At 43.8% G+C, this 24,948-nt stretch overlaps 1 protein-coding gene across 1 annotated transcript in view; it reads left to right on the top strand.

The window, feature by feature from the left end:
* galnt18b (UDP-N-acetyl-alpha-D-galactosamine:polypeptide N-acetylgalactosaminyltransferase 18b) overlaps positions 1 to 24,948 on the top strand; it is a 130,274-nt gene that overhangs the window by 70,567 nt on the left and 34,759 nt on the right. The window contains exons 2-6 of the mRNA XM_079497249.1: positions 2,320 to 2,515; positions 4,090 to 4,259; positions 12,950 to 13,133; positions 19,496 to 19,693; positions 20,378 to 20,492. Coding sequence (XP_079353375.1) covers positions 2,320 to 2,515; positions 4,090 to 4,259; positions 12,950 to 13,133; positions 19,496 to 19,693; positions 20,378 to 20,492 — 863 coding nt within the window. The remainder of the gene's footprint in view (positions 1 to 2,319; positions 2,516 to 4,089; positions 4,260 to 12,949; positions 13,134 to 19,495; positions 19,694 to 20,377; positions 20,493 to 24,948) is intronic.

Genomic DNA, 24,948 nt, shown 5'->3' with positions numbered 1-24,948 from the left:
ATAGTAGACATGGATAAAGACATGCACCACATAGTAGACATGGATAAAGACATGCACCACATAGTAGACATGGATAAAGACATGCACCACATAGTAGACATGGATAAAGACAAGCACCACAGGTCTAAAACCTGAGAGTAGACATGGATAAAGACAAGCACCACAGGTCTAAAACCTGAGAGTAGACATGGATAAAGACATGCACCACAGGTCTAAAACCTGAGAGTAGACATGGATAAAGACAAGCACCACAGGTCTAAAACCTGAGAGTAGACATGGATAAAGACATGCACCACAGGTCTAAAACCTGAGAGTAGACATGGATAAAGACATGCACCACATAGTAGACATGGATAAAGACAAGCACCACAGGTCTAAAACCTGAGAGTAGACATGGATAAAGACATGCACCACAGGTCTAAAACCTGAGAGTAGACATGGATAAAGACATGCACCACATAGTAGACATGGATAAAGACAAGCACCACAGGTCTAAAACCTGAGAGTAGACATGGATAAAGACATGCACCACATAGTAGACATGGATAAAGACATGCACCACAGGTCTAAAACCTGAGAGTAGACATGGATAAAGACATGCACCACATAGTAGACATGGATAAAGACAAGCACCACAGGTCTAAAACCTGAGAGTAGACATGGATAAAGACATGCACCACAGGTCTAAAACCTGAGAGTAGACATGGATAAAGACATGCACCACATAGTAGACATGGATAAAGACAAGCACCACAGGTCTAAAACCTGAGAGTAGACATGGATAAAGACATGCACCACAGGTCTAAAACCTGAGAGTAGACATGGATAAAGACATGCACCACAGGTCTAAAACCTGAGAGTAGACATGGATAAAGACATGCACCACATAGTAGACATGGATAAAGACATGCACCACATAGTAGACATGGATAAAGACATGCACCACATAGTAGACATGGATAAAGACAAGCACCACAGGTCTAAAACCTGAGAGTAGACATGGATAAAGACAAGCACCACAGGTCTAAAACCTGAGAGTAGACATGGATAAAGACATGCACCACAGGTCTAAAACCTGAGAGTAGACATGGATAAAGACATGCACCACAGGTCTAAAACCTGAGAGTAGACATGGATAAAGACATGCACCACAGGTCTAAAACCTGAGAGTAGACATGAATAAAGACATGCACCACAGGTCTAAAACCTGAGAGTAGACATGGATAAAGACAAGCACCACAGGTCTAAAACCTGAGAGTAGACATGGATAAAGACATGCACCACAGGTCTAAAACCTGAGAGTAGACATGGATAAAGACATGCACCACATAGTAGACATGGATAAAGACATGCACCACATAGTAGACATGGATAAAGACATGCACCACATAGTAGACATGGATAAAGACATGCACCACAGGTCTAAAACCTGAGAGTAGACATGGATAAAGACATGCACCACATAGTAGACATGGATAAAGACATGCACCACAGGTCTAAAACCTGAGAGTAGACATGGATAAAGACATGCACCACATAGTAGACATGGATAAAGACATGCACCACATAGTAGACATGGATAAAGACATGCACCACATAGTAGACATGGATAAAGACATGCACCACATAGTAGACATGGATAAAGACATGCACCACATAGTAGACATGGATAAAGACATGCACCACATAGTAGACATGGATAAAGACATGCACCACATAGTAGACATGAATAAAGACATGCACCACATAGTAGACATGGATAAAGACATGCACCACATAGTAGACATGGATAAAGACATGCACCACATAGTAGACATGGATAAAGACATGCACCACATAGTAGACATGAATAAAGACATGCACCACAGGTCTGCAGCTGGAATCCAACCAGGGATTTTGCACTGAACCCGTTTCAGTGCAAAATGACCTCCACAGATCAAATGATCTGTGGAACATTTCATAGCATAGCACCTAATCAAATGTACTAACATTTTATTAGTTGCATCTGTGTTTAGTTTACCCTGTTGGACCTTCCTTGACAAATCTTTGAAAATGCTCCATTATGTGCTCAATGCACTACCAGAGTCAGATACCAGCATGCTCCTCAGCTGCAAACATACACCCATGCTGAACTGTGCCACCAAAGAATGATCTCATCAGACTGCTCTGCTTGATTGGCCACTGGCACATTCCTTATTTTGCAGAGAATAAGAAAATATGATTTAGCACAGAGATGTTATATGTTAGAAATAGGTGTTATCTGTTTCACAATATTCCATAATATGTTTTGTTTTTTTTGTCTTCTTGCACCTCCTACAGAGACTCCAGGGAGGGGAGAAAATGATCAGATTGAGACGTCATTCTCGGACTCGTCACTGTTTGCCCACTGGGGCCAGGAGTTGGGCCCGGACAACCGAAGGATAGCGTTGAAGTCGTTCCAGTACTATGGTTATAACAGCTACCTTAGTGACCGCCTGTCTTTAGACAGGACCATCCCAGACCTCAGACCTGATGGGTAAGATTACAGGTAGCATACATACAGGTAGATTGCTGCTCAAAAACATACAAATACACAATGTGTTATTTACTTATTTTTATTCATTTTAGGAGCAGCACTTATCCCTGTGCGCTTCTCACTGTATAAATATGTAGATCAATGAAATCAAGTTGATTGATTGGTTGATTGATTGATTGATTGATTGGGTAGTGTCTACTCAAATACAATTTAAAAAATCACACCCGTGTGAAGTGAGGGGTGCTCTTATCATCGTCATATTTAGCGGACATTTGACCTAATTTCTCCTTTCATTGTCGATGGCAAATATGAGACGTGTGGGGACAAGATGACGTAAATTGATTGATTGTCAATGGCATTTCATGTTTGTGTTGCGGACATTTTGGCGTAACCTGACTCCGCCAGATTGCGGCAGTATTGAGTTCACCAGTTCCCTCCTCCTACCTGCATCTGGTCTGTCTCAGGCAGAAACGATGAACCCGGAAGCAGCGGGACAAACATCTGATATCTCCATAATAATTTCCAGTTGTAGTCCTGTTAGGTTGTGTTTACATTTGCGCTGTGTTCAAATTAAATTATAATACAAGAAATGAATGTAGAAATCTATCTATAAATGCACCATGTCTCTGTCTGTCTGTCTGTCTGTCTGTCTGTCTGTCTGTCTGTCTGTCTGTCTGTCTGTCTGTCTGTCTGTCTGTCTGCCGTGTGTACGGCTGTAATGCACCATGTCTCTGTCTGTCTGTCTGTCTGTCTGTCTGTCTGTCTGTCTGTCTGTCTGTCTGTCTGTCTGTCTGTCTGTCTGTCTGTCTGTCTGTCTGTCTGTCTGTCTGTCTGTCTGTCTGTGTGTCCGGCTGTAATGCACCATGTCTCTGTCTGTCTGTCTGTGTGTCCGGCTGTAATGCACCATGTCTCTGTCTGTCTGTCTGTCTGTCTGTCTGTCTGTCTGTCTGTCTGTCTGTCTGTCTGTCTGTCTGTCTGTCTGTGTGTCCGGCTGTAATGCACCATGTCTCTGTCTGTCTGTCTGTGTGTCCGGCTGTAATGCACCATGTCTCTGTCTGTCTGTCTGTGTGTACGGCTGTAATGCACAACTCGAGAACCGTTAGCCCCACCGACTTCAAATTCGATTCACACGTCCCACACGCCCACAGGGAGTGCAGTGCCCGGTGTCGGGTCGGTTGTCCAGAACCGTCACAAAAGGCCTCTGCCCGGGCTCTGGACAGGCCCCCGCTCTGGACAGGGCCCCTGCCCGGGCTCTGGATTACATGTTTTATTATTGCACTGTGATAGACTACGGTCTACCTATTTCTGGAAAGCACTTTGGGTCAACTGCTTTTTTAAATGTGCTATATAAATAAAATTGACTTGACTTGACTTGACGTTATAGCTCTATTTTTTCCATGCATTGCAAGTTCATTATTTACTCTAAATTAAAAAGTGCTATGAGCCATAATATAAGTCTCCCAAGACAGAAAATCTATACATTGACCAATTTATAGACTGACCGATTAATCTCCACTATATACGCTGCGCTATGATATCATTTTCAAATGATGTATCTGTCCCACTCCCCACAGATGCAGGAACATCACATATCCTTCACATCTTCTTCCTCAAGTGAGCGTCGTCTTCATCTTCGTGAACGAGGCCTTGTCGGTCATCCTGCGGTCTATCCACTCCGCCATGAGCAGAACACCTTCTCATCTCCTCAAAGAGATCGTCCTGGTAGACGACAACAGCAACAGTGGTGAGAAACAAAGCAATGTGTTGTGAGGCCTTGTAGATCTATTTTTTGCCGATCAAAGAATAGGGACACTTGAGTGGTTAACCCATTTTAGGCGGGAACCCTTTTTGGTGTTTTTAGCATTCTGTTCTACTTTAGCTATTGAAAAATAGCAGATCTACAAGCTCATAGCGCGCCACCGAGTGGCGCGCTACGAGCTTGTAGGTCTGCGATTTTTGAAAAGTCGTGAAAGTGTGGCGCAAATCTTTGAATATATATTTCAGAGCGAACATTTTTAACTAAAATATTGGCTTCTGGGGGGGTCCCTGGAACTACATATTTTGAGATGGGGGTCCGTGGCCCAATAGAGATAATTCTGGGGGTCCTTGACATGAAAAAGGTTGAGCACCACTGACATAGAAACATGGGTTTTTCTCAAAAATGTTAGGATTACGAAGACTTTGTTTTAATCGACCTCAGTCCAGAATGGGTTAAAATGAGCAACCACACAGAGTATACATGTAGGACTGAACGTGTATTCTTTTTTTTTTTTATAATATTTTTTTTATTTGGAAAAAGCAGTACAGTATAGATAGCATTTCTAAGTAAACATATGACACAAGTGCAATTCCCAGGATTTTTTCCCTGGGAATTAACCACTCCAACAACTGGCTTTGTACCCGTGTCTGTTCGTACCAAAAAAAAAATCACACCTGTGTGAACTGAGTGGTGTAAGGTCTTATATAGACTGATCAGCTGTGGTCTGACGTAATGTCTGACGTAATGAAATCACACCCGTGTGAACTGGGTGACCGTAGCAACCATGCTCATTTTTTGGTACGAACAGACAGACAGACACGTACACTAACAAAGCCAGTCGTAGGAGTGGTTTACACCACTCAAAAAATGAGCACGGTTGCTATGATTTCATTACGTCAGACATTACGTCAGACCACAGCTGATCAGTCTATATAAGACCTTACACCACTCAGTTCACACGGGTGTGATTTTTTTTCTCCACCCCTCTTCCCTCCCTCCCCCCTCCAAGTGATTCCATCTCCAAAGTCTCTGTAAAATCCTTGCTTTCCTCAGAAGGACTACATATGGGATCAAGTCAACACTTAACAGGGGCAAAGGGCAATATCTCTTCAGAGTGTACATTTCAGAAAAAGAAAAAGACAAAAAAAAAAACCTGAACGTGTCTTCTATAATAAAGTGTTAGTAGGTGGTCCGTGGTACAGCTCACATCTCGTTCTGCTCTGAGCATATACGGCACACTGGTGGGATTTGTCATGGTGGATGATGCTCTGTTAGCCTTCAGCCTACATACTGTATGTCTGAGTGGTAATCTCACGTTCTTACTAATTACTGCAATGCTCTTTGTCTGCTTCCTTTCCACTGTCTACTATAAGTCTTTCATGTTATTAATTAGCAGTTGTGCTCATTGGATCTGAACTATACCGTAGAAGAAAAATACTAATTAGTGGGACAGACAGACAGACAGGGAATCTGCCTCGAGGTAGACGAGCATCCAGCATAAGGTAATGAAGTACTTGCACATATCTCTGTGTCTGCATTCATGATCCCTAATGATTACAGCCCATTTGACAGGGCGTAGCCTAAACAACGCATAGTCTAGAAGGCATCCGGCTTATGCTCTGAACTTTGGATCGCTGTGCTTTGTTCACTCAGTGCTGTGCGTATTAATGAGGAAACGGTTGGCTTCCATGTTCGTAGTAATGGCTATACTGCCACCCCTGCTGGTACATCCCTGATGTCTGATAGAGTTGACGTCAGCTGTGAAAAGAAGCCTATGGTAAAGTTAGAGTAAATACTTAAATAAAATACCTTTTCATGACAGCAAGCCGAGCCATGAAAAGCCTGTGTCAATGTTGAGGCAAAGCACTGTAGACTATACTGTGGTTCTTGTAACAAGGAAACTGGACGTTTAGAGGTGAACCAACATAAATAACCCATTTAGGCCTGACGTCGAAAGAAGTAAAGATTTGAGTTAAAAAAAATGTTCATTGTAATAATATATATTCAAAGATTTGAGGCACATTTTCACGATTTTTCAAAAATAGCAGACCTACAAGCTCATAGCGCGGCACTCGGTGCCGCGCTATGAGCTTGTAGATCTGCTATTTTTCAATAGCTAAAGTATATTTAAAACACCAAAAAGGGGTTCCCGCCCAAAATGGGTATAATGAAGGTCCTCAGAATAGGTAAGGGTTTATCATGAAAAAAACATTCGTAGTGAAATAATCTATACAAACAATACAGCATATATGTCTCAGATTCATTATCTCTTACATCTTGTATCCTGCAGCTGAAAGGAATCATGTTCCATGGCTGTGTGAGCTCAGTGAGCTGTGTAAGAACAGCCCTCCTCCCCCTCATGCCACTATTGTGTTACGGTGCCATATTATTACCCAGAAAGCCTCCGACCCCCATGTGCAAATATGTTGTTCCAGGGACCCTCCAGAAGCAAAGATTTGAGTTAAAAACGTTCGTTCTGAAAAAATATATTCCAAATTTGAGGCACATTTTCACGATTTTTCAAAAATAGCAATCTCCATGTGTGCATTGAGTCACATACAGTACCATGCCTCATATTACACAAATAGTGATTACAGTACAGTAAAATTCTCAGCTCAGTGAGCTGTGTAAGAACAGCCCGATCCTCCCCCTCATGCCACTATTGTGTTACGGTGTTATTACCCAGAAAGCTGAGACGTGATGCCGTATCTAAAGTTACCATGCATTGTTGTTTTCGCATGTATATTTTTGTTCTCTTGCCGTCACTGTTTTGTTTTGCCTGTTTGTCGTACTGCTTGTGTATGCTACTCTTGTTGTTGTATTGCCTAATGTGGTATTAGTCTGCCCGATGTTTTTGTTCTTAGACGGTATAGTATGATTTATGTAATGCTTGTTGTCATGATGTAGTGTTGCTTGGAAATCTTTGGATGTATGTGTGCTGCTGTTGCTGCCTTCTGTCTTTTCACCTTTTGACATTTCATTTATTTTAGCCCTCATCCCTTCCCTCAAGAGCCTTTGATTATTTTCAGGCCGCCAGTTCTTAATGACTTGGGCTGGTTAAACAAAGGTTAAACAATAAAAAAGGAAGGGGAGAGAAAAAAAATCTTTCCAGAAGTGAGTGGAGGAAAATGCTAAAAGGTTACTCCCTGGTCTCCTAGCTCAAGTGGATGATCATATCCCACAATGTCTCAGATTTGTATCAACATGTCATTGTAAGGCAGGGACAATCCCCTTTTAGCTGCTTCGGGGACCCAAGTCACACGTTGACATTTTGCTAATGACACTTCAATCTGTTTGCCTCAGGACTGACAGAAGCCTTCTGGTAGGAATCTCTTTGACTCTTTGACATTCAAGATTGGAAATATTATCTATCCATCTATTGACCGTCACAGTCAGCCACTGCTCTGGTCCAGAGGTTGTTTAACCCATTTTGGGGCGGGAACCCCCACCGAGTGGCGCGCTACGAGCTTGTAGGTCTGCTATTTTTGAAAAATCGTGAAAATGTGGGGCAAATTTTGGAATATATATTTTTTCAGAAGGAACGTTTTTAACACAAATCTTTGCTTCTGGGGGGGGTCCCTGGAACAACATATTTTCAGATATGGGTCGGTGGCCAATTACATATCATTTTTTTGGGGTCCTTGACATGAAATATTGAGCACCACTGATACAGAAACAGGTATTTCAGAAAACTGTCAGGATGTACAGTAGAAGACATTTTTAGAATCTGATCTCAGGTCAGAATGGGTTAAGGCATCCTCCCATGCGGCTAAACCTCCCAGACATCTGAAGGGTTACAATAGTCGTCTGCCACCACCAGAGTTCACCCCCAAAAGGACATTAGCATGCATGAGACAAGGTACCCACCGAGGGAAAAGAAGGGAAAATTGACCTAGCTGATTCCTCCTTAATTGGAAGATGTCTCTCGAGACATGCATGACTGTTTGGCTGTGACGGGGCAGGGGCACATCTGTTAGGGCCGATTCATACTCCTATTTTAGAGCCGAATAAAAGTGGGTTCGGCTCTGTAGAGCCTACAATGTGACGTCATTTGAGGTTCGGGGGGCGGGTACCGTCCTAAAGTCGGCTCTTCGGTGCTACCGAAAATTTCTGACGAGCCGAAATCATTTCGGCACTACAGCGCCGAAACAGCGATAAAATAGGAGTATGAATCGGCCCTTAGACAGACTGTCGCACGATTCATAATTTCATAACTGAAGTGAACGGAAAAGTCTTGTTTGTAACTATAAGGCCCGTGCCATGCTTTGGAGACAATGACAAAATGTGGAGGTTCTTACTTCTTCCTTTTACTATACAGTAAACAAGAGTTTAGAGGAGATAATAGTAGGACGCCCAGATCACAGCTGCGGCGAACACTGCAACGTGCACAGATTGTCATTTAACAATGATGAATGATGACGTCTGGTCCCACCCCACCCACCACCTCTGGATTATAAGATTTGCAGCTATGACAGATGTCACAAAGGACCTGTTTTGAATTTAGAAACGTACATCAGCAGCCATGCACAGCATGGATCTCCATACATGTGTGCATTGAGTCACATACAGTACCATGACTCATATTACACAAATAGTGATTACAGTACAGTCAAATTCTCAGAATTAAATGAACACTCAGGATTTTACGTAATAAAGTAAACCAAGTGACAAGTAAACTATAGCATCCAGCATTCTGTTGTTTATTTATTTCTGCTATTATTTCATGTTTTATATAATAATTATGAAGGGTAGCATGATTATCACTCACCCTCTACGTTGTCACTTTTTGCTACAAAAATATAAGATTGATTGATTGATTGATTGATTTATTAACAGTTTGCAGAATTACAGTACATTTCAAGTACAACTCAATACAAAGGCTGTTAACAGTGAGTGGACGACACCATAAAGCATTACACTTGTTTACAAGAGGGTCCACCTTGTTCAATTCATCAAAACATTTAGAGACGTACGAATATACACAACTATATAGTAAAAACAGGAAATCATCATAAAAAGGGAAAAGAAACATATACAGTGAGGGGAAAAAGGGGTGGGGGGGGATTCAGATTTTACGGGGCCAGTTTCTAATTGCAGCCGTCCGTAGGTGCCCTTTGAGAGCGGTTTTGAAGGAGTCAAGGGATTCGCATGTCTTTAAATGACTGTTGGTAGGGCGTTCCACATTTTGGTGGCATAGTCCTTGTTTGTTCCTTGAATTGTATTGCATTCCAAAGCCTTTCCAACTGAGCTTGTTTCCTACAACACCATATAAGTCATAACAGATTGATGTTCTTGGTCATCAGGCTTTCCAGGGGTAATGAAGCCGTTACTCAGCGTGCTTTATTATGATCTCGTTATGAAACATTACACTTCATCATTCTTACTTCCACATTTCACACTTCTGAATATTGTAATTATCTACACTGTAGTATGCATTAATTTAACACATTCTGGACGGGAACCCTTTTTGGTGTTTTAATTAAGCATTCTGTTATACTTTAGCTATTGAAAAATAGCAGATCTACAAGCTCATAGCGCGCCACCGAGTGGCGCGCTATGAGCTTGTAGGTCTGCTATTTTTTTTAAATCGTGAAAATGTGCCTCAAATCTTTGAATATATATTATTACAGAGTGAACATTTTAACTCAAATCTTTGCTTCTGGGGAGGTCCCTGGAACAACATATTTTCAGATGAAATATTGAGCACCACTGATACAGAAACATGAGGTTTTTCAGAAAAATAATACATTTTAAAAATATTTTTTTTAAATTTCGACGTCAGGCCTAAATGGATTAAATTACTAAATGATATATGAATGGCTAGAAGTGGTGAAACGTCATCAGCTGGAAAGTCTTCCTGTACCTGGAGATAAGAGGATTTAGTTTTATCTTCCTGTACCTGGAGATAAGAGGATTTAGTTTTATCTTCCAGAAAGGGTTAGTGTGAATCATCCGTCTGCTCTGATCAATCTCTATAGAGAAGAGGAAAAAAGAAACATTTGTACTTGTTACAGGCCTGTTCCTAGTGGATTGATGAAGGACACTCATTGCCCAAGGATAAGCTTGGTCAAACAGAGGAAATAGAACAAATCAAGAGTGTGTGTGTGTGTGTGCGTGCGTGCGTGCGTTTGTGTGTGTGTGCGTTTGTGTGTGCGTGCGTGCGCTTGTGTGTGCGTGCGTGCGTGTGTGCGCTTGTGTGCGCTTGTGTGTGCGTGTGCACACATCCTGGCTCATTGTTTCAGTCCGAGCGGAAACTGTCGCAACGTTTTGAAGGTTCCTGTCTCAGTCACTCAGAGACATCAGGTGAATTATACTGTATTGAAAATGTCAAACTGGACAGAACCCAATACTCAGCAGCACTATAAGCCTTTAATATCCTAATAAACAGTCTAATATAATGTAACTATTGGATCTGACAGTAACACAATTATGATTGACAAAAAAACCTAAAATGTAATATGCAATATAACTGTATTTAATCATTAATATCCTAATAAACAGTCTAATATAATGTAACTATTGGATCTGACAGTAACACAATTATGATTGACAAAAAAAACATAAAATGTAATTAACCATGTAGCAATATAACTGTATTTAATCATTAATACCATAATAATGTCAGCCATAAGAGGGTAGTTTGTTACTGCCTGGTGTCTATAGAAGACTATAAGAATGTCTATTATAAATAATAGACATCTCCACTCGGTTTATAATCCATAACCGTGCAAAGTAAAATGTTACTAGATAATTGCTGTGTTTTGCTGACTTTTAGGGATTTTGCTGTTTCTGTATGGTGGGTTTTATGAGACTTGATTGATGGGCTGTCGGATATAAACAAGCATGTGTCTGGTAGGGGGGGGGGTTCAGATCCATTTTCGCTCGACAGGGAAAGCAGAGTCAAAGGTGTTTTATAAAAGACAAGACAAGGCAATTTTATTTATAGGAAAGGGTGTGATGAAACACGTGTGACAAATGAAATCTCCCACACAGCTTCATCATGTTAACCCATTCAGGCCTGACGTCGAAATTTAAGAAAGAAAAAAAAGTTTTCTAAATCATGACAATTTTCTGAAAGATTTGAGGCACATTTTAACGATTTTTCGTTAAACGAAAAATCGATTTTTCATAGCGCGGCACTTGGTGCCGCGCTATGAGCTTGTAGATCTGCTGTTTTTCAATAGCTAAAATATAACATAATGTATGTAACCACCAAAAGGGGTTCCCGCTCAAAATGGGTTAATACTACAGTCTACAGTGTAGTACAGTAAGAGTATTGTTTTGTAATCATGGTTTTGTGAAGCACCTGGCTGACTTTGCTGGCATTTTGTACGTGACTCTGAATTTCAGTGTGTATAAAACTATAATTATACTCCTCGAAATGAATGGTATACCGCAACCGCACGCTTCCATTATGGACATCTGTCTTCTAGGATTCGGTGATTCACTGAGATTGATTGAAAATTCATTGAAATTATGCTGCAAGAGAGCCAGGCAATTCCAAGCGTCATTATAAAGATGATTTTTTTTTAAATCACCTAAAGAAATATATTCAATACATTGTACTATGCAACAGTGATGAAGCTTACAATAATACCGTTCCTCAGCCGATTCACGGCAGAGTTGCCTCCGAACTGGCCAGGCTCCAAAGCAAACAGTCGCCAGTGTTCGAGGGTGGGATGCCGGCATGAAGGGATTGTGTGGGATTGTCGCTGCATGAGCGACTCCTACTGGATGGTGATGCTGCTTGTTCTGCCGGGGAGGGGAACCTGGGAGAAATGGCGTGAACCTGTGGTGGATTATTAATAACTCATATCAGAGTCTTTAGGAAATAATCGAGGTCGAGAGTGGACTGAAACAATGTCACTTTTATTACAAGGAGTGTAGACACAATGAAGAAGCACAAATACTTTTGAGGTGTGGTCAGTGGTCAGTCGACATGGTCAAACATGGGTCTTGGGTAAGAATAGGTCATCTTGACAGGCAATCAACAGGTGGAAGCCTTGCTTCCTATGCTTCTTAAGGAAGTGTAGTATTCTCATCTTGAAACTCCCACTACAAACCTCCCCGCACAATGTTACAGTCTCCTATGGTGACGTTCCTTGCTGTCGGGTGAAAAGGAGCAGCATGGCGATTCCATCCATGTGCACATGGAGGCACATGGAGGCATGTGGTCGTCTACATACTCCCAAAAAACAACAGTCTGGGCTTGGCAGCAGCAAGGAGGACCACTCGTGTTGTTGAACATAATAGGGGCTGAGTCGTCATTATTGCAATATCCCCTCATGTACAGCAAGACCCATGGCATGCTGGAACGCTGACTCAAGCTGCTTCTGGTTTGGTTCAGTGATCAAAGCATTGGACCATGAGTACTTTGACCTCCTATAGCTGCAGTAATATAATAATAATAGAGTTATAGCAGTATAGCAGTGGAAACACAGGAGGAGGTCCTGTGGGAGGAAAAAAGAGAGCTTCTAAGCAGCTATTTCTCACTTACGTACTCACCTATTCCTCTCACGAGGTATCTTGAAAAACTTGGTAATGTTTCATGTCCTACTGTATCAGTAATGTGCGTGTGCGTGTGCGTGCGTGCGTGCGTGCGTGCGTGCGTGCGTGCGTGCGTGCGTGCGTGCGTGCGTGCGTGCGTGCGTGCGCTTTTGTGCTTTTGTGTGCAGATGAGCTGAAGGAGAAGCTGCAGGACTTTATTTCAGAAACGAATAACCAGCGACCAGGTTTTATTAAGTTCGTGCGTCATTCCAAGCAGGAAGGCCTGATCCGCTCTCGGGTGAGTGGGTGGAGGGCTGCCACCGCGCCAGTCGTTGCCCTGTTTGATGCCCATGTAGAGTTCAACGTAGGCTGGTGAGTCACTCACAACACATCCACGCTCTGCTGCATTGGGTTAGCACTGTTCACTAGACATTCACCACAACACATCCACGCTCTGCTGCGTTGGGTTAGCACTGTTCACTATACATTCACCACAACACATCCACGCTCTGCTGCGTTGGGTTAGCACTGTTCACTACATTCACCACAACACATCCACGCTCTGCTGCGTTGGGTTAGTTATTGTTCACTACATTCACCACAACACATCCACGCTCTGCTGCGTTGGGTTAGTTATTGTTCACTACATTCACCACAACACATCCACGCTCTGCTGCGTTGGGTTAGTTAGCACTGTTCACTACATTCACCACAACACATCCACGCTCTGCTGCGTTGGGTTAGTTATTGTTCACTACATTCACCACAACACATCCACGCTCTGCTGCGTTGGGTTAGCACTGTTCACTACATTCACCACAACACATCCACGCTCTGCTGCGTTGGGTTAGCACTGTTCACTACATTCACCACAACACATCCACGCTCTGCTGCGTTGGGTTAGTTAGCACTGTTCACTACATTCACCACAACACATCCACGCTCTGCTGCGTTGGCTTAGTACTGTTCACTACATTCACCACAACACATCCATGCTCTGCTGCGTTGGCTTAGTACTGTTCACTATACATTCACCACAACACATCCACGCTCTGCTGCGTTGGGTTAGTTAGCACTGTTCACTACATTCACCACAACACATCCATGCTCTGCTGCGTTGGGTTAGCACTGTTCACTACATTCACCACAACACATCCACGCTCTGCTGCGTTGGGTTAGCACTGTTCACTATACATTCACCACAACACATCCATGCTCTGCTGCGTTGGGTTAGCACTGTTCACTACATTCACCACAACACATCCACGCTCTGCTGCGTTGGGTTAGCACTGTTCACTATACATTCACCACAACACATCCATGCTCTGCTGCGTTGGGTTAGAACTGTTCACTATACATTCACCACAACACATCCATGCTCTGCTGCGTTGGGTTAGCACTGTTCACTATACATTCACCACAACACATCCACACTCTGCTGCGTTGGGTTAGTTAGCACTGTTCACTACATTCACCACAACACATCCATGCTCTGCTGCGTTGGGTTAGTTATTGTTCACTACATTCACCACAACACATCCACACTCTGCTGCGTTGGGTTAGTTAGCACTGTTCACTACATTCACCACAACACATCCACGCTCTGCTGCGTTGGGTTAGCACTGTTCACTATACATTCACCACAACACATCCACGCTCTGCTGCGTTGGGTTAGCACTGTTCACTATACATTCACCACAACACATCCACCCTCTGCTGCGTTGGGTTAGCACTGTTCACTATACATTCACCACAACACATCCACCCTCTGCTGCGTTGGGTTAGCACTGTTCACTATACATTCACCACAACACATCCACCCTCTGCTGCGTTGGGTTAGCACTGTTCACTATACATTCACCACAACACATCCACGCTCTGCTGCGTTGGGTTAGCACTGTTCACTACATTCACCACAACACATCCACCCTCTGCTGCGTTGGGTTAGCACTGTTCACTACATTCACCACAACACATCCACGCTCTGCTGCGTTGGGTTAGCACTGTTCACTACATTCACCACAACACATCCACGCTCTGCTGCGTTGGGTTAGTTATTGTTCACTACATTCACCACAACACATCCATGCTCTGCTGCGTTGGGTTAGTTATTGTTCACTACATTCACCACAACACATCCACGCTCTGCTGCGTTGGGTTAGCACTGTTCACTATACATTCACCACAACACATCCACGCTCTGCTGCGTTGGGTTAGCACTGTTCACTATACATTCACCACAACACATCCACGCTCTGCTGCGTTGGGTTAGTTATTGTTCACTACATTCACCACAACACATCCATGCTCTGCTGCGTTGGGTTAGCACTGTTCACTACATTCACCACAACATATCCATGCTCTGCTGCGTTGGGTTAGCACTGTTCACTACATTCACCACAACACATCCACGCTCTGCTGCGTTGGGTTAGCACTGTTCACTTTATTCACCACAACATATCCATGCTCTGCTGCGTTGGGTTAGCTCTGTTCACTACATTCACCACAACACATCCACGCTCTGCTGCGTTGGGTTAGCACTGTTCACTACATTCACCACAACACATCCATGCTCTGCTGCGTTGGGTTAGCTCTGTTCACTACATTCACCACAACATATCCATGCTCTGCTGCGTTGGGTTAGTTAGCACTGTTCACTATACATTCACCACAACACATCCACGCTCTGCTGCGTTGGGTTAGCTCTGTTCACTACATTCACCACAACACATCCACGCTCTGCTGCGTTGGGTTAGCTCTGTTCACTACATTCACCACAACATATCCATGCTCTGCTGCGTTGGGTTAGTTAGCACTGTTCACTATACATTCACCACAACACATCCATGCTCTGCTGCGTTGGGTTAGTTATTGTTCACTACATTCACCACAACACATCCACGCTCTGCTGCGTTGGGTTAGCACTGTTCACTACATTCACCACAACATATCCATGCTCTGCTGCGTTGGGTTAGCTCTGTTCACTACATTCACCACAACACATCCACGCTCTGCTGCGTTGGGTTAGCACTGTTCACTACATTCACCACAACACATCCATGCTCTGCTGCGTTGGGTTAGCTCTGTTCACTACATTCACCACAACACATCCACGCTCTGCTGCGTTGGGTTAGCTCTGTTCACTACATTCACCACAACATATCCATGCTCTGCTGCGTTGGGTTAGTTAGCACTGTTCACTATACATTCACCACAACACATCCACGCTCTGCTGCGTTGGGTTAGCTCTGTTCACTACATTCACCACAACACATCCACGCTCTGCTGCGTTGGGTTAGCTCTGTTCACTACATTCACCACAACATATCCATGCTCTGCTGCGTTGGGTTAGTTAGCACTGTTCACTATACATTCACCACAACACATCCATGCTCTGCTGCGTTGGGTTAGTTATTGTTCACTACATTCACCACAACACATCCACGCTCTGCTGCGTTGGGTTAGCACTGTTCACTACATTCACCACAACACATCCATGCTCTGCTGCGTTGGGTTAGCTCTGTTCACTTCATTCACCACAACACATCCATGCTCTGCTGCGTTGGGTTAGTTATTGTTCACTACATTCACCACAACACATCCATGCTCTGCTGCGTTGGGTTAGTTATTGTTCACTATACATTCACCACACTGTTCTGTAAAGACCGTACTTATTGTAGAGATATAGATTTGTTGTCTCTCTCAACCAACCCCCCCCCCCCCCCCCACACACACACACACACACACACACACACGCACACAGGCGGATGCACGCACGCATACACACACACACACACACAAACACACACACACACTTTCACTCTGCCACATTTGAAATCGAAATATTGTACTTTTGAGTCCACTCCATTTCTAGGAAGGGACTCCTGGGACCGAAACGTTCGGTCCCAAGAATTAACCACATATTATGAATTAACCACTTTAGCCCTATTTCAAATATAGTGAAAATAGCACAAGCTCAGAGCGACACATTGTGAGCATGTAGATGTGTGCTATTTTCAATGTACTTTATAATTTCTACTTTTGAATCCTTGAGTATACACACGCACATGCAGCACACACACCAATGTGTACGCGTGCACTCTGTTAGTGTGTTAGCCCCTACACACCAATGTGTACGCGTGGCGTGCACTCTATGTTAGTGTGTTAGCCCCTACACACCAATATGTACACGCGCTGTGCACTCTATGTTAGTGTGTTAGCCCCTACACACCAATGTGTACGCGTGCACTCTATGTTAGTGTGTTAGCCCCTACACACCAATGTATACGCGTGCACTCTATGTTAGTGTGTTAGCCCCTACACACCAATGTGTACGCGTGCACTCTATGTTAGTGTGTTAGCCCCTACACACCAATGTGTACGCGCGCTGTGCACTCTATGTTAGTGTGTTAGCCCCTACACACCAATGTGTACGCGTGGCGTGCACTCTATGTTAGTGTGTTAGCCCCTACACACCAATGTGTACGCGTGGCGTGCACTCTATGTTAGTGTGTTAGCCCCTACACACCAATGTGTACGCGTGGCGTGCACTCTATGTTAGTGTGTTAGCCCCTACACACCAATGTGTACGCGTGGCGTGCACTCTATGTTAGTGTGTTAGCCCCTACACATCTCTGCCTGGAGTACAATCATTATTCTGCCAGACTTACTCTTACTTTACCAGATAATTGTGCACTCAACAGGCTGACCCAAATCTGTCAAGGGAATTTGAACAACATTCGAAACGCTGCTTTTGTTCACCTGCTGTGGAATTAAATCTCCGTCGCACAAGTAGCATCACCTGGAATTCTTGTTCATAAGATCATACTTTTATGTAATCTGATCCAATTACCAGTAATGAGCACACATCAATTGGGCTTGAGCGTTATATACAGTAGCTGTTTCGCATAAATGTATTTAGCAGCAGCCTTGTAATCACATATACCGTATTGTGCCAAATATAAGACAACCTTTTATTCCAGTAAAAATATAAATGGGGGTCGTATTATAATCAGTTGTCTTATATTCCGGCCGATACGGTAATATCTACTTGCTGTGTAGTTGAATAAAATAAAGTGATCCACTGTGGACTGCTCTGAAAGGGGACTTCAGGACTTGATCTGCCAATCATATGCCACTGAACGGGGAATGTGCAGACGGGCACAGAAAGAATAACACTTTTAGCACCCAGGGCCGTTTTCCCTTTGAAAGCCATTTGATTGAAACGGACGTTTTCATTTCTCTCACTAATCTGAGACTATATATACTGCACAATATGAATGCACAATACATTAACCCATTTTGGGCGGGAACCCCTTTTAGTGTTTTAACTAAGCATTATGTTATGCTTTAGCTATTGAAAAATAGCAGATCTACAAGCTCATAGCGCGCCACCGAGTGGCGCGCTACGAGCTTGTAGGTCTGCTATTTTGGAAAAATCGTGAAAATGTGGCGCACATCTTTGAATAATATATTCTTTCAGAGCGAACGTTTTTAACTAAAATCTTTGCTTCTGGGGGGTCCCTGGAAGAACATATTTTGAGATTGGGGTCGGCGGCCAAATCCAGATATTTTTGGGGGTCCTTGACATGAAATATTGAGCACCACTGATACAGAAACATGAGGTTTTTCAGAAAACTGTCATGATTTAGAAGACATTTTTTTAAATTTCGACGTCAGGCCAAAATGGGTTAATAGAAGTGCCTTTCGAAATGCATTGGCATTGTGCTCCTTTGCATTTACATAAACGTGTTCACAAAGGTGACAGAGATCAAAGTCATCATATCATACTGAATACTTTTACATGTCTGTTTGAAGGGCTGAACCATCACATCATACTGAATACTTTTGAAGGGCTGAACCAATTCTACTGAGGATTGATGCATCATATCATACTGAATACTTTTAAATGTCTGTTTGAAGGGCTGAACCAATTCTACTGAGGATTAATGCATCATATCAAACTGAATACTTTTAAATGTCTGTTTGAAGGGCTGAACCAATTCTACTGAGGATTAATGCATCATATCAAACTGAATACTTTTAAATGTCTGTTTGAAGGGCTGAACCAATTCTACTGAGGATTAATGCATCATATCAAACTGAATACTTTTAAATGTCTGTTTGAAGGGCTGAACCAATTCTACTGAGGATTAATGCATCATATCATACTGAATACTTTTAAATGTCTGTTTGAAGGGCTGAACCAACTCATATCATACTGAATACTTTTAAATGTCTGTTTGAAGGGCTGAACCAACTCATATCATACTGAATACTTTGAAATGTCTGTTTGAACGGCTGAACCAACTCATATCACACTGAATACTTTGAAATGTCTGTTTGAACGGCTGAACCAACTCATATCATACTGAATACTTTGAAATGTCTGTTTGAACGGCTGAACCAACTCATATCATACTGAATACTTTGAAATGTCTGTTTGAACGGCTGAACCAACTCATATCACACTGAATACTTTGAAATGTCTGTTTGAACGGCTGAACCAATTCTACTGAGGATTGAAGCATCACATCATACTGAATACTTTTAAATGTCTGTTTGAAGGGCTGAACCATCACATCATACTGAATACTTTGAAATGTCTGTTTGAACGGCTGAACCAACTCATATCACACTGAATACTTTGAAATGTCTGTTTGAACGGCTGAACCAATTCTACTGAGGATTAATGCATCATATCATACTGAATACTTTTAAATGTCTGTTTGAAGGGCTGAACCAATTCTACTGAGGATTAAAGAGGACAGGACGCGCATAATCTCCCCATCGTTTGATAACATCAAATATGACACATTTGAGATTGAAGAGTATCCACTGTCTGCCCAGGGCTTTGACTGGGAGCTGTGGTGTCGCTACCTCAACCCACCCAAATCCTGGTGGCACAAGAGCAACAACAGCGCCCCCATCAGGTACGCATCACAATCACTTGATATAATCTCTCGTAATGTTTATTTAGTTGTGTAAGTGTGGCGTCATGACCGAAAGAATAAGGTCGCGAATACAAGCGGCCGAAATGAGTTTTCTTCGACGGGTGGCTGGCATCTCCCTTAGAGATAGGGTGAGAAGTTCAGTTACACGAGAGAGACTCGGAGTAGAACCGCTGCTCCTTCGCCTGGAAAGGAGCCAGTTTAGGTGGTTCGGGCATCTGGTTAGGATGCCTCTCGGGCGTCTCCCTAGGGAGGTCCTCGAGGCACGTCCCACTGGGAGGAGACCCCCGGGGGGCAGACCAAGGCACAGTTGGAGGAAATACATTGACCAACTGGCCTTGGAACATCTCGGGATCCCCCAGGAGGAAGTCACTAATGTTGCTCTGGAGAGGGAAGTCTGGAGCACTCTGGTGGAGCTTTTGCCCCCGCGACCCGACTACGGATAAGCGGTTGAAGATGGATGGATGTAAGGATTTGAAATCCAAGCTCTTTAGGGAAATAATCTCTTCCTATCTTGGTCCAAATTCTTTCACGTTCGACTGGCAGTCGATTCCCCCCCGCACCCTGCTCTCACTATACAATGGGCACTTTGTCTACTACAAATATTACTTGTACAGTGAGCAATACCAAATTGATTGTCCATTTCCATCCCCTTTGATCCTCCAGGAGCCCTGCCCTGATTGGTTGCTTTGTGGTGGATAGGCTGTACTTTGAGGAGATTGGTCTGCTGGATGAAGGGATGGAAGTCTACGGGGGAGAGAACGTAGAGCTGGGTGTCAGGGTGAGTAATGGTGTCACTCCCTCTGGCCATAGGCCATCCTTCATTCAGGTAATGTGCGTTCACACTGGCGCAACATTTTTATTAAAGCGATATTTACCACACCTATAATAGGACAGGTCTCCAGGGCAGGTCAGGTTGTGGCCTCCTGGTGGCGCTATAAAATTTCTTCTTACGCCTTGGATGGCAATTGGATGATTTGAGGCATTTTGTTCCAAAAATCCACCTGTTGGTGGCGCTATAACAGCCCAATGTGAAAAGGGTGGGATATATTCCTCAGCCTAGTAGGAAAGTCTGTGAAAGATTTCACGTAAATTGCACGCTGCGTTCATGATTTGTGGCTTTTTGTTCAAAACGGGCCAATCCTGCAAACTTTGAAAGCCAATGTTAGCCAATTAGGATGGAATATGAAATATCGGACAGATCCGTCTTGAACACATGACTATAGAGATACTGTGTAACGATTTGTGGGATTTTTGGACAGAATCTGGAGGAGTTATATCATAAAAATGTGTTTTTCAAAAGTCGGCCTCCTGGTGGCGCTATAACAGGCCGTTGGGCAGAGGTTCATCGTTGGCATCCAGGGGGTGTGCGTGCAAAATTTGGCACCGACCGGGTTAACGGTGCCGGAGATTAGCTGTACACGCACGCACGCACGGACGCACGCACACACGGACTCACACACTGACGGAGTGCAAAACATACTCTCTCCCCATGCCTTCGGCCTGGTGGAGACAATAATGACACTTACAATACTGCTGTTGGCAGCAAGACCACCAAGAGTTGGGCCTCCCTTTTTCATTTTATGTAACACTGTAACTTGACTTACTGTTTAGGTTCCCTTTGGCTCCAAGGAATCATATGCTTTAATTGCAACACATGAAGACAGTTAGAGGCTAGCTAGAGGGTGGGGATCTAAGGATCAAACCACTCAAGTCACATGGGGTTTAAGGAGTCCCCTCTAGGGCCACTACAATATTGAGTAAAAGCATGGCCTATTTCTTGACAAAAGTCTTTAGCTGTGTCCTACGAAGAGGGTTTGATGCCGTTATGACGACCAGCTACGTCGAGAGGTTACCATCTGCAGTGGCTGTACCTGGTACCAAAAGAGACTACAGTCAATTATAGAGTCAAGTCGGGTTGAGTCAGTACCACGCAGTGGAAAGGTGCCATTACCTAGCATATTGAGTGCATTGGGTCCCCTGAGAAATGTGTCAGGTACGTCCCACACACCCTGTGCCAGTGGCCATTATTTCTCTAGCTCTCCAAAACTTTGCATTCAGTTCACTTCATTTGTACGTAGGCCTGCATTAGCTTTGGATGGTCTGTGTGACCTCAGCTCAGGAGCGACACGATGAGCAGATGGGCTTGAGTAGAGAGGGGAGTCGGGGACAGGCCTCCCGTGGGAGAGCTAATGATCGCTCTGTTACAGTACAGTCTGCTGTGTAGAGCCTCAACAATACAGTTATTAACGGCTACAAAAGCAAGGGTGAAAACAGCCACCCCCACCCCGTGGCCCCCACCCCACCTCAGTCAACACTCACTATATCAGTGTCTGCGAGGAGGAAAGGGCGAGGGCTTGCAACGGGAGGAGGAAAGGGCGAGGGCGAGGGCTTTGCAACGGGACTCTGAATGTGGAAATATCCATCCTCACTAATGACAGCGATGTAATCATCAGCCACTCTTTAGGAAAGAGGGGGAGATTACGCTCATAAGTCATTTCGGTCCAGAAATGACTTGCTTTTAGGATTCCGGTGCCTGATAATAGATAATAGCCGCCCCACTGATTGCTTTTCTGGTGAAAACATTGATGATCGTATCGCACACTAAATAAATCATTGTCTCGCCTAACCCTGCGTATGAACAGTTTAACCCATTCTGGGCGGGAACCCCTTTTGGTGTTTGAAGCCTTATGTTATACTTTAGCTATTGAAAAATAGCAGATCTGCAAGCTCATAGCGCACCACCGAGTGCCGCGCTATGAGCTTGTAGGTCTGCTATTTTAGAAGAATCGTGAAAATGTGGCACAAACCTTTGAATATAATATTATTACAGAGTGAACATTTTCACTCAAATCTTTGCTTCTGGGGGGTCCCTGGAACAACATATTTTCAGATGGGGGGGCGGAGGCATATTACATATCATTTTTGGGGTCCTTGACATGAAATATTGAGCACCACTGATATAGAAACATACCATAAGGTTTTTCAGAAAACTGTCAGGATTTTGAAGACATTTTTTAAAATGTCGACGTCAAGCCTAAATGGGTTAATTGACGATTCCTTTGTTTCTCCATATCTCCAGTATAAAGTTCAGATGTCAGTGTTGCCCCGTGCTGGTTACTGGCGTGGTGGCAGTGGACTAGCAGCCCTATAGGAAATGACCTTTAGTTTGGGGGGGAGTAGAGGGAAGTGTTGATGTGCTGTGGAGTCGAGCATTGGAGCTGGCTGTGAGGGATGATGAAACAAAGGGGGACACACTGAGCTGACAACTGCGACACTGGAAGTGAGAGAGAGACCCTGGGGACCATATTAGCAGTGCTGCAGACTGCCTGCTTCCCTGCAGCACGTTGGGCATGTCTCAAGACCACCTGCCTGGACACCCTCTGGCTGAAACCCTCTGGCTGAAAGCACATTGGAGTAGAGACTCTCAGCAGGTCTCACACTAGCCTGGCTAATAAGCCAGACTCAAATCACACTGTCGTGTGGTATTTGAGTCTAGAGATGCTGGATCTTGTTTCCCGGGGGGCAGGTTCAAACATTTTCTCTTTGACGCAATTGGTCAGAGCTACTGTCAGTCAAAGGTCTCAAGCATCAAACTTCACTGTACCAAAGCCCGCCCATATTGCATACCGTGTCCCGATTGGCCACACCAGTTCTCTGGTGTAGGAAATGGGCGTACAATTGAGCCTCTCCAGACCGTAATCCGCCGGCAGGCAATTTACTTTTGCCAACGGCTGATTCTGTCTGGCTTATTAGCCAGGCTAGTCTCACACAAGGTCAACACAGTGCGGTGCTGATCTTTATCCCATTTAGGGCCGAAGCTGATTAAAAAAGGTCTTCTAAACAGTTTTCCCAAAAAAATCACACCCATGTGAACTGAGTGCCGCCCCGCATCCGAAACGGTCGAGAAATGACAGAGTTACGGTATATATTTATATTTATACACAATATATATATATATTCAAATATTTGCTAAATGTATATGATTTCATTTTATTAAATAGCAGATCTACTGTACAAGCTCGTAGCGTGGCACTACGTGGTGCGCTACAGTATCGGCACTAAGTGGTGCGCTACAGTATCGGCACTAAGTGGTGCGCTACAGTATCGGCTATTTTTGAATAGCTATATAAAGTATCTCAAATCTAAAATGACACAGGTGCTTTCCCGGTTGTAATGGGTTATCAAAGCCTGCAGTGAGACTTAGGAATATGAAGCCGGTAGTATACAGTACGTAACTACAATATCTGATTCATGCAGAAGTAAGTAGGCTCAGGAACAAAGGAACCAACACCTGCTCAGAAACATATCTCCTGTTTACTTAGTATGAGGCACAGCTAGATGTACAAGTACATCCTCTGGACATGACAAGGAACTTACCCACAGTCCAACTCTTTGCATTGGATACCGTCTTTATAGTCTTCGGTATGACCTTGCCTGGGAATGATCCCCGTCCTCCCAGTCTCAGGGTGAACACACTGAGCTGGCTTTCTAATGTATGGTTCATTTGTAATAATGACACGTAGCTTGCGGAGTTAGTTCAGTCAGTCACACTCGAGGGAATTCATGTCGTGCTCAAAGGCGCATACTATACTCAAGGGGATAACATGCTGAATTTCTATGTGGGTGTATAAGTGTTTAGAGTTTAGAGTTTTATTAGGATCCCCATTAGCTGGTGCATAGCAGCAGCTAATCTTCCTGGGGTCCACACAGAACATAAAAACATGACATTCGACATGAATGACATTACAGGACAATGATATATAAATGAAAAAATATATACGTGTGTGCAAGTCCCACACGTCATTCGCTGATGTGGCAGTCAGCTGACCAATTGGGCGGGCTACTTAAGCTCACTAGACTGCATGCTCTTCCTTCCTTCCTTCAGCTATGGTTCCTGGTTGTTATGTGATGTTTGCTCCCACCACCACCCCAGCACCACCGGTGGGCTCTGTTATTTATGTCCCCCATGAGGGGTTCATGCACGCACGCACGCACGCACGCACGCACGCACGCACGCACGCACGCACGCACAGTCGGACACACACACACACACACACACACACACACACACACAGACACACACACACACACACACACACCACATTAAGGTATGTTGTGTTTGGAGAAGGCTGTATATTTGTTACCTCGGTCAATATCACGCACGCACGCAGTAACAAGCACACAAACGGTTTCAGTTCTTCTCAGACACGTTAACACCATTTACAGTATAAACA

Source organism: Electrona antarctica (genome assembly GCF_951216825.1).
Source record: "Electrona antarctica genome assembly, chromosome: 3".
Taxonomy (NCBI): domain Eukaryota; kingdom Metazoa; phylum Chordata; class Actinopteri; order Myctophiformes; family Myctophidae; genus Electrona; species Electrona antarctica.
Note: the sequence above shows the minus strand (reverse complement) of the source record. Positions and strands in the feature narration are given on the sequence as shown.